We start from the raw sequence: 11,960 nt of genomic DNA on the forward strand, positions 1-11,960 counted from the left end.
GGCTGTCGCCGGCCAACGAGTTGGTGTTTTTTCAATGTATGCTTCAGACACGGGTCACGACGAGGCGTTCCCCCCATAGCGACCCCTAGAGGACGCAGTTCGAAGTTCCCATGAAAGGGAACCACGTCTGTGCCATTCATTCACACAGAGACACGCAGAACATGCAGGATACATTTTTGCGGCTTAATATTTACAGATACTAGTCCATATCGTGATTTGATTTAAGTGTAATGACCTGCTTTTGATTAATTCACCCAAACTTCGACAAACTGACATTCCGCGTTATACAGTAAATGAGGTTTTTATGACTGGATTCCACGATTCTGTCTGCGTTTTCCACATCGCGGAAATCATAGGGACCTAAGTTCACACACATTACTGTCTGTTTTAACTTGTTTCCTCATTGAGGTCCTCATTATGAAACAACAGTGAATGCCTTCGCTTTATGACCATTCACTCCAACAAGGAAAGACACTTCTCACATCCAACTTCATTTATCTTCCATTTCATATCTGTCTTGTCTCTAAATGGGAATTCACAACACATCGGTAAATACGCCCATGTGTGCACAGAGCTGACAGCAATTGCTTGTGTTTTTACAAGTGTTCCAGACAGGGGAAAACAATGATCACACGAGTGCCCTACAGGCCACATCTCTGGCCCGAGCAGCAGCAGTAGAATAGGATCGTGATCCTTGGCTTTGTCCTCTGGCTTTCCACTGAGCCTCTGTGCCGTGTCAAAAAGGCCCCAGGGCTGAGGACGATAAGCCAACTCCAGGGACACGGCGTGGCATATGAGCCTCTAAGCCAAAGAAGCCTCGTCCGCCAGCCCTCCTTTTGCCATCTGCCCTTCCAGGAAAGGTTAAAGAGGACTCGAGCAGGAAGCATTGATTTCAACTATTTGGAGACCGGTCTAGTTGGAAAGGATTAAGGAGGTACCTGCTGCTCTGGCAGTGGCAGGGCTAAATGAAAGGTCTGGTTACTGTGTGTTTATGGCCATGTGCTTGGTTTCCGTGCCTAGATGCAGGTGGATGAACCCCGTGGCTAGATTATTCTCTACCTGAGGAGAGTAAACACTCACACTTGCCAGTTTCTTTCTCTACATCGGGTTCAGTGTGTGTGGGTGGGTGAGTTGGTGTACGGGTAGGTGAGGTTAAGAAAGATTTCCATAACAGTAATGATGCTTGGATGTGCCTGTACAGTGGAGAGGACATTTCTCATGTGGATTGTGAATGAGTTGCTCATATGTTTAAAGGAATAGTTTATCCAAAAGAGAAAATTCATCTTCTCATCCTCATTCATTTGCACCAAAAGTTATCCTTTTGCACTAAAATGTATCTAAATCTTACCGGAAAAAAGGTTTAACCACACATACGCAAATTCACATACTCTGGGTGATCTTATAAATGCATTAAGATTAAATTTTATATGTAGATAAATGGTATATGTTTTATACTAATCAATGCCAAGTTCCCAGAATTCCCTGTTTGAGACTTCACTGTTGATGGTTTTTCATTTAAATAATCGTTTCTTCTTAGTTTTTTATTATCAGTTACGTACATTAGGTTTTTATGGTGGCTGTCAGTGTATATATATATATATATATATATATATGTATATATATACATATATATATATATATATATATATATATATATATATATATATATATATATATATATATATATATATATATATATATATATATATATATATATATATATATATATATATATATATATATATATATATTATTATATATTTTTTTTTTATATATATAGTATATTATAAATATATTTATAATAAATATATCTTCTGATATCAATTTGCATATGTGATGGACATTGGTTATGATCATCTTTGCTATCTCCTTCTTGAAGAAAAGGCATCTTGAAGAAACACAGCTCCATATTTAAGGAAACACATACAAAAGACCTGAACCAATAGCAATGTGACCTGTTTCACAGATTATGAAAGTTTGTTGCGCATAACCCCCATTTAAGCTTAATCGATAAAACATAAATTGTTGCTACTGTACAGCTGTTTATTGTGTTTGAACTGGCCGGCACACTTGGCATCGCTTGAAGATCTGGCTGCTCTCAGGTGAGAGTGCATTTTTAGAGAGCGTTGTATGTTTGCTGAGTGTGACGAAAGGTTGTGTGGAAAGCCTTTATATGGAGATTGGGCGTGTTTTATGCAAATGACTAACACAGGTGCACGGACAGTAGAGTGAGGTTAAGAATAAATGCAAGTGCACATACGTGTTGTGAATTAGGCAGACATTTTTTGTGAGAAGTTATCTTGTGTGTATAAATACAAATAATCCATGCAATTATTAGTGAATGACAGCCAGTGTATGATATTTCTGGATGTTCAAATACACTGTAAAATGATTTTTCGAAGTCTTTAATAAAACAAAGATTATTAGAGTATGTTTTACAAGAAAATACTTTCTTTATACTTCAAAATGTAATGTTTAATTTGAGGTATTACTAGCCATTTCTTTGATATTATTTGTGAAATTTACTAGCAATTTCTGAGTGAAAATTGTTTCAAAGTAAATCATGCACCACTTTTTGTACTTTTTTCCTACAAATCTCTCTTCCTATAATAAACAGAGTCAACTCTTAGTAGGTTGATTGCCCTAAAATTCTAAACAGCTCTGGCACTATCAGAATATTATTGTTTATTTTAGTTTCACAACCAGCTTGACAAAGCAAAATTGGCCAACAGCGTAGAGTTGAAGTGGGATTATTTGTGGTAGGTAAAGGAATATTGTTCAGGAAACCAGCTTGAAAACAAGCACAATTTCACCATTGCATTCAGTGCTGCTAGCACCACAGAAATGACACACTTCACCTTCAAGATCTCTTCATGTTTATATGATGGATCTCCACAAGGTGCGTACCCAATCTCTGTATGTTAATCGCCACTGATATTCAACACCAAAAGTGCCTGTGCCCGGATGCGAACACGGGCCAGCACGGTGGAAATCGCTGTCTTTCCGTCTCATTAATTTTCCTTGCAAACAGGGATCCGGCAGGTCCATGGCTCTTTAGTCCCATACATGTTTAATGCCCTGGGTAGGAGGATGTGGAGGGCCGGATTCTGCTCCCTCTGCAGTCGCCATGGCTTAGGCAGTGAATAAAGTGCCCTTACAAAGTCACACTGTCGTGCTGTCAAGAGGGCAGCCTCTCGCCAAAAATGTCATTATCTCCCCACTTGTGTGCAACAATGTGCAGGCCACCGAAGGTGACGAGGTGAGCAAACACACAGGGAGAGGGAGAATAAGAGGAAAAGATGTTTTGAAAAAGTGGAAAAAAGGAGACAAAGAGAGATATGATTGTTTTCCCCCGAAATTTAATTTCACTTCAAGAAGGGCAGGGGGTCAATAAACTGACATTCCACAATTCAAACACAAAGAACAGTGCTTGTGCAAAGGCCACACGAACATAAGAATAGATTTGAAATTTAGATTGTGTTAAAAGGCTGCCGACTCCCCAGATTCAGATTTTTATTTCATTAGGATGACATGATTCTTCTAACACTTTCTACAGTCTGCATTCCACTCGCTGATTATATGATGAAAAGGAGGAAGACAAAAGGAGTGGAGTGGTGATTCACATGCAGCTTACAGTGCCAAAACACCAACAAAACAACAAGGTATCAATTCCAGTCATTCTCTGTGGACCAATTATTACTAAAGTATTTAGTAGGTTGATTACAAATGTCTCCTTGTTAAACAGTGAAAGGATTTTCACTGTATGCTTGTTCAATGCAAGTTTCTCTTCTAAGCAGAAATTACTCTATAAAGCCCACTGTATAATATTTGATATGCAAATTTCTATGGTCTCTAAATTATTGACATGAACAAATCCTGAAAACCGGTTGTACACAATACTCTACATTCTTTCTGTCATCTGACTCATTTTTTGGTTTTCTTTTTAGCAAGTAAAAGCCTTTTAGTTTAAGTCTAAAAATTTTCATCTTTAGGTCGTGGTACATGTTTGTTTCTGCTGTGAAACATTTAATGATTTTTTAAAGTAAGAATAACTTCTATTTTATTAGTACATTTTTGAAGATGAACATTTATTAGACTGAACCAACTTAGGTTTACGTAATTATCCATACATCATTTTTAGATTTTCATGTTAAAATATGGGTATCAAATATGATGCATCAGATTCTGAGGAACATCTCTCTCATTCATTGTATTGCATTATATTATATTGTATTTTACATTGTATTTGGCCCCCACAATAAAAATGACAGAGCTTTGATCATAAAACTAAGCATTTAAAGGGTTCGTTCACCCAAAAATGAAAATTACCCCATGATTTACTCACCCTCAAGCCATCCTTGGTCTATATGACTTTCTTCTTTCAGACGAATCCAATCAGAGTAATATTTAAAAATGTCCTGGCTCTTCCAAGCTTTATACTGGCAGTGAATGGGTGTTATTTTCCAATAGTCCAAAAGAAGTCCAATAAAGCGCATCCATCCACCATAAAAAGTGTCCCACACGGCTCTGGGGGGTGAATAAAGGCCTCATGTAGTGAATCAATGCGTTTTTGCAAGAAAAAAAAAAATCTGTATTTAAAATTTTATAAACCGTAATCTCTAGGATGACGTAGGACGTAGGCGTAGCGCAAGGTCCGGTGAAAATATGCTAGTCTCGGGAGAGCCAACATTTGTTTACAGGAGCAAAGGAAGCTTCCTTACTTTAGCAAAGGAAAACTCCTCTTGGCTTTTTGCGAACTCCTCCGACATTTTTCTTTACAAATCTTCGTTTTGTACTTCTACAGTAATTAGTGACCAGTGTTTTGTTTTGCTCTCTCCGTTGAGCTTCTGCATTCATCACTTCTCACTGAACCTTACGCTACGTATTCATCCGCCGGAACGGTGTTATTGTGAACGAAAGTACGACAGTTAGTGGAAGCTACAGATTACTGTTTATAAAGTTTTAAATATGGATATTTTTCTTACAAAAACACATTGATTTGCTACAGGAGGCCTTTAATCACCCCCCGGAGCCGTGTGGGACACTTTTTTATTATGGATGCGCTTCATTTGATGTCTTTTGGACTAATGAAAAATAACACCCAATCACTGCCATTATAAAGCTTGGAAGAACCAGGACATTTTTTTATATCTCTCCGATTGGATTCGTCTGAAAGAAGAAAGTCATATACAAGGTCCGGTGAAAATATGCTAGTCTCGGGAGAGCCAACATTTGTTTACAGGAGCAAAGGAAGCTTCCTTACTTTAGCAAAGGAAAACTCCTCTTGGCTTTTTGCGAACTCCTCCGACATTTTTCTTTACAAATCTTCGTTTTGTACTTCTACAGTAATTAGTGACCAGTGTTTTGTTTTGCTCTCTCCGTTGAGCTTCTGCATTCATCACTTCTCACTGAACCTTACGCTACGTATTCATCCGCCGGAACGGTGTTATTGTGAACGAAAGTACGACAGTTAGTGGAAGCTACAGATTACTGTTTATAAAGTTTTAAATATGGATATTTTTCTTACAAAAACACATTGATTTGCTACAGGAGGCCTTTAATCACCCCCCGGAGCCGTGTGGGACACTTTTTTATTATGGATGCGCTTCATTTGATGTCTTTTGGACTAATGAAAAATAACACCCAATCACTGCCATTATAAAGCTTGGAAGAACCAGGACATTTTTTTATATCTCTCCGATTGGATTCGTCTGAAAGAAGAAAGTCATATACAGTTAGGATGGCTTAAGGGTGAGTAAATTATAGGGTCATTTTCATTTTTGGGTGAACTATCCCTTTAAATATCATACTATTATTAGGAGACATGGTGACAACTGATATTCATATGCATTTTATTGTTATAAAGGTCTGATTGATTTGCATTACAAGCGATCATAATTTCAACTTTTAGGCCATAAGAACATCAGCAACTGCACCAAATTGCATATTTTCGCTCAGTTTGGGTCTCTGTATAAAAATCATGGTGTTATCCCCCCCCATAATATGAGCTCTACATTATCATTACATCATACCATATGAGCCATACAATTCTGATGTATCAAATATGATACTCAAAAAAAACTTTTTCGTCTAAAGATTTAAACGGCTAAAAAAAAAAAAACAGACTATTACTTCATATGCCAGGCTTCACAGGGATAATGAATTCAAGTCTCTTCTAGAGCTGATGTGAGACTGACCCTTGGACATAAAAACCTGGTCATGTTCAAAGGAGGACACCTGGGCCCCCTTCACATCCACTAGCAGCTGTCAATCAACATCAGTCAGTCAGAGTCATTCTAACTGACAAAAAGCCTTGTAAGAACAAGCATGTCTCCACTAAGCACTCCTGGGAAGAAGTAGTCTTGTGTAGCCAGACGTTTGACTAAAGGCATAAGATCTGGTTCACACTGCAGCGTATCTCGCCAAGAACCACCCACTTAGACAGAAAGAGACTGTCTGATTGACACATAAAGTGACCAGTCACAGTTTGTTTTGTTTATACCTCCTGTTTAAGGGCAGAATTGTCTCAAATAGATTACACTATAATAGGCTGTAGGCATGTGAATTTGCTGAAAATTGACTGACCTTCAGGTCATTCAAGATGTAGATGAGTTTGTTTCTTCATCTGAATAGACTTTGAGAAATTTTGCATTATATCCCTTGCTCACCAATGGATCCTCTGCAGTGAATGGTCAGAATGAGAGTGCAAACAGCTGATTAAAAACATCACAATAAAGTAATCCACACCACTCGAGTCCATCATCTAATGTCTTGTGAAATGAAAAGCTGCATGCTTGTAAGAAACAATTTCATCATTAAAGGGATAGTTCACCCAAAAATGAAAATGTGATGTTTATCTGCTTACCCCCAGGGCATCCAAGATGTAGGTGACTTTGTTTCTTCAGTAGAACACAAATTATGATTTTTAAGTCCAGCCGTTGCAGTCTATCAGTCGTATAATGCATGGAAATGGTAACAAAATCTATGAGAGTAAAAAAAACATGCACAGACAAATCCAAATTAAACCCTGCGGCTCGTGACGACACATTGATGTCCTAAGACACGAAACGATCGGTTTGTGCTTGGATGCCCTGGGGGTAAACAGATAAACATCAGATTTTCATTTTTGGGTGAACTATCCCTTCAAGATGTCAGGCACCCATTCACTGCAGAGGATCCATTGGTGAGCAAGTGATGTGCTAAATTTCTCCAAATCTGTTCAGATGAAGAAACAAACTCATCTACATCTTGAATGGCCTGAGGGTGAGCAAATTTTCAGCAAATTTTAATTTGTCAGTGTGCATAAAAACACTCCTTTTCATTGCACAGCTTGTTGCTTTAACAGAAATACCCTCCTTGAAATTGAGTAAATTACTGGAATGGACTGAAATAGACAATTTATTGTAGCACCCAAAACAGCAAATTGCATTAATCAGAATAAAACTATTTATTTAATGCTCAGCACATTTCAGGTGTCATTATGTGTCTTATTCAGCAAACACTACTAAGTACTGTATTTTGTACTTGTTTCAGCACCATGGACAGGGACCAAATCACTCTCAAATGTAAACCTGGGGAAAAAAAACCTGTATATATATACATACACATGTATGTGTGTATGTATGTATGTGTGTATGTGTGTGTGTATGTATGTATGTGTATATATATATATATATATAGAGGATGCGAGAGAGAGAATAGAGAGAATGATAATGATAATAATGATAATAATAATAATAATAAGAAGAAGAAGAAGAAGAAGAAGATCTAACAATCTGCTGCACACTCATTGAAACACTGTAATGGGTAATGTACTTTACAAAGTGTCCTGCAGTCAGTTTGGCAGGACATGTTGCCCTTTTTTTCTCATCGCACAGCACAGGAAATATTAACTCAAAAATCTGATATAGCTAATCGTTTGGCAACGGCATGTTTCATATGCTGTTCTGTGCTGTGGTGGCTGCAGCTGCTCAGTAGTCTAATGCTCTATTAAGGTACAGGATAAGTACCAGTCCTATTTCATGCATGTGCAACAGTAAAATTATTCATCACCATGACTGAAGAGGAGGAGAAAAACACCTGAATAATGACTGGAAAAGAATAGCCTTCTGGGGATTACGCAGAAAAATCACTGCTGCACTATTAACGTTATTGAAATTCCATAAAGCACGCCACCTCTCTGGCTCTCTCACACACACAGTCTTTCTGTTGTTCTGTCTCTTTGCAGATCGCAGGACACCTAGAATCATAAATCTCAGACTGCTTCAAATGAGAGGACATGCCCTCAGCTTTGTCCCTCCATACTGAGGCAATTGCCATCTATGAGAGCAACCCCGGTGACAACAGTTAAACAAACCTAAGGTGGTTTGCTAGTTTAAGCTTGTCTTTCTGCCTGGCTAGCTGAAAAGTGCCCAAAACCAGGCCCCCCAACGCTATACGCTAAGTTAGCAGAGTAGCAATGACGCTCACTAAAACGTTTTTTATATATATATATATATATATATATATATATATATATATATATATAAACAATAATATATGACAACACTAATAGCACACAAAACACTTAAGGTACCAAAACGAATCACTTCATTACCATGGACATGTATCATTTTATTATTTTAAGTATTGTACCATGGTATTTGCATGCTATTCCAAGGTACATGAATATGGTTGTCATTATATATCGTGATATGTAATATAAGTACTACATTACCATCTGATGCTGTACCAAGGTATTCCCACCTTTGCCTCTTTCAACTAGTGTTGTCACGTGAGCACACTCACAATAACTAGCAATATAGTATTCCAATTTTAGGATTTCAATTGTTATATATATATACAAAATCAAATTACATATTATAACTTTTTTATATTGTATATTTATAAACACGCTGACATTTCTAAGTGGTAGCTTTGAGTTTAGTTTAGATGTTTTCTGCTAGCTACATTTTTGTGTAGCTTGCCCGTCATTTCTTATTTCTGTCATGGATCATCCATTAGTAGGCTTTAGTGAATTTGGATAATATTTGATACAGCTGAGGGGGGAATCACCTGAACACACCACACAGTAAAGACATATTGTTCGACATTCCAATAAGCTCATTTCCGTCTAACCTAAACTTGTGCATTCAAGGTGCCAAAAAAATCCATCTCCAGTAAATCCACAAGTGCGCGCGCACCGTGTATCCACGCGTGTTCTCGCGCGCAGATGACAAAACAGACCGTACACATGTAAGAGGCTTTTTTTCTCATACGCTCAACGTGAAAGAAATGTGATTACAGCATACATGACCAGCTTTTGTTAGAAGCCGTCAACAAACAAACCAACACCAAAGGGAAAGGCAGCGTACGCCTACCGTGCACTCTTCCATACACGTCCGCACCGAATATACATCCGTTTCATATTTCTGAACCAAAAGCTCAAACTCTCGGTATTTCTCCTGAGCTCGTCGGTCGTAGCGTTGGTAAGCCTGAACGCACTGGCTGCATCCCAACGCATCAGCCATGTCCAGGCTACAGGTCAGATTGTCTGGACTCGTAAACCCGTAAAACAAATCCAAAAGCGAGTAGGAGTTACAAAAAGAAAGATAGAAATCGCTTAGGTTCCACTCGGAGAGGCCCGAGCACACGGCTTCCGCCTCGTCAAAAGTCAAGCAGTTTTTGGAGAGGCTGTCAGGATGACAAGTTTCAAGTCTCCACAGAGGTTTGGTAGGATTGCCTATAAAAATAAGACTCTGCTCTCTCTGATGGCTGGATGAAAGTATATGGTTCGTGTGCTCCAGCCGTTTGTCTCGCGTCCTCGTCAGTTTCGCCTCGGCGCAGAACCACAGATGATCAGAGAGCAAAACGGTGATAAACAAAAGTGAGGCTAAGGACAGTCGCCATCTCTGGGCCCTTTCAGAATCGGTGAATAATGGCTTTTCGTCCTCTCGGGGTGCGAAGCAGATTTTTAAGCCGTCATCTTGCTGCCGACACGTCCAAGCACCCCTGGTCATATTTCAGGAAAGAGCAGCACTGGCCGACTCCACCGCGACGGCTCCTCTGCCACAAAATGCATTGATTTGAAATGTGTTCTTCCCGTTCAACAGCGCTCCCGGCAGCTGTATGCGACTCTCTGGGCTAGATGAAGCCGCGCGCGGTCATATCTCTGTTATTCCGCATGGCTCCCCGGAGAAAAAGCGCTTTCTGTGTGGCAACATTCCTCCTCTGTTCCCGAAGCTCCTGCCTGTGTCCCCGTATCTCCTCAAGGGAAGGCGAGACGCTGAACGAGCTGCTCTTTCCCTATCTGGGCGGATTGCCTTCGATCTTCTCTGCTGTTTATCATCATCATCGTGGGTCCTGTGTTAAGTTGCCGCCATGTTCGTCTTGAAACACTTTTTGGGGAGCTGGGTCATTTGCGTCATCTCCATCCTGGCGCAGTAACACAGATCTACAGACTACAGGCGATGGATACACGCGCGCGCCCGCACTCTCTCTCTCTCACACACACACACACACACACACACACACACACTGGACGTGTCAATATGAAAGATCACTCATCATAACCCCCTTGGCTTTTACTCGTCCACATTCATAGTCCACTTATCTTCAACATCCCGTCACGTTCCAGTCCAAAGCGCACCGTTCATTACAAGCTCCGAGCAAAATAAACGACGCAGTGTGGAGGTGTAAAGACGCGGTGGCCCTAAATAACATCGCTTTGGCGGTGCGTAATGTCCTTAAATGCGCAAAGACGGGAGGAAAAGGATGTCACAACATGTTGCGTGAAGGAGAATCAGCGTGTGACAGAGATGAAACGACATTTGTATGTCTCGTTCATCCAGTTCAGGCTGAAGTGTATTAGTATGCAGCGTGTAACTGTGTGTAAGGAGCCGGGCACAGGAGAGACATCTGGGCGTCAAAGCATCACGTTGGAAAGCGACGGCAGATACACGTCAGAGAGAGAGGAGAGACTTTTTGACTTTTAAACCACTTTTAATTTACACCCTTTTTCAAAACATTACAGACATTACAGAGAAAAGCAGAAAATAAATAAACATAGTACAATTTTACCAATTAAAAACCATATTTCCAAACTCACTCAGCGTCACTAAAGCATCTCTCACCCCCCACCTCATTTTGAAAAAAGGTACATTATCAGTTTGTTTGTAATATGCAAATTCAATAGCAATCCTAAATTCTACCAATGATTTAAAAAGAGGCAACAAGTCAACATCTTGACCAGCGTTTTTACATTGATGTGTTTTCAGGATTGCTAACTTGGCGTGTCCCATTAAAAAATTGGCCAGCACACACTGTTCACGCCACGACTGCTTATACTTGCAACCAAAGATAAAAAGGGTGTTTGTAAAAGAAAATCCCAATTTCATAATTAGTTTTTCCAAAAGTACAAAAAGTGGAGCCAGCCTTGAACACTCACAAAATAAATGAAACACAGTGTCAGAGGCCTTACAAAAAGAACATTCAGGTAAAACCATTTCATTGAATTTAGAAACAAAGGTGTTTGTAGCCAACACACTGTGAAGTATTCTCCACTGTAGATCTCCACATCTTTTAGGAATTGGAGGTTTGTACAACAGCCTCCACGAGGGATTCACATCTCTGGGCACAGAAAGGTAAGCCCTCCATTTAGTATCTATTCTTTCCTTCAACTGTTCAAAGTGTGCTGATTTAGCACAAATATGGTAAATCATTTTCTTCCCCATACTTTGGAAATCCAAAAATTCTAACCCCTTTAACAAAAAAATATTAGTGTTCTCTTCAATTTCCAGTTTTTTTGGGACAACTTTTAATGCCGGAAAAGTCTTAAATACCAAACCATCAATTAGAACAGAATCTATAGCCGAAATGAATAGTGGGGGGAAACAAGCTTTAAAGCTCTTAACTATCCCTTCCACCATTCTTACTGACCTAATCCCAACCTGGTCAGCAAGTGACTGAGCCGTTCGCCACTG

General features: G+C 39.4%; 1 protein-coding gene across 1 annotated transcript in view; it reads right to left on the bottom strand.

Annotated features, from left to right (window-relative positions):
* Positions 1–10,457, bottom strand: part of LOC107702989 (transmembrane protein FAM155A-like) — a 141,906-nt gene extending 131,449 nt beyond the window's left edge. The window contains exon 1 of the mRNA XM_016505482.1: positions 9,360–10,457. Within this exon, the coding sequence (XP_016360968.1) occupies positions 9,360–9,998 (639 nt within the window). The 5' untranslated portion in view covers positions 9,999–10,457. The remainder of the gene's footprint in view (positions 1–9,359) is intronic.
* Positions 10,458–11,960: the final 1,503 nt, after the last annotated feature.

Source organism: Sinocyclocheilus anshuiensis, unplaced genomic scaffold (genome assembly GCF_001515605.1).
Source record: "Sinocyclocheilus anshuiensis isolate Anshui unplaced genomic scaffold, SAMN03320099.WGS_v1.1 scaffold1094, whole genome shotgun sequence".
Lineage (NCBI taxonomy): Eukaryota > Metazoa > Chordata > Actinopteri > Cypriniformes > Cyprinidae > Sinocyclocheilus > Sinocyclocheilus anshuiensis.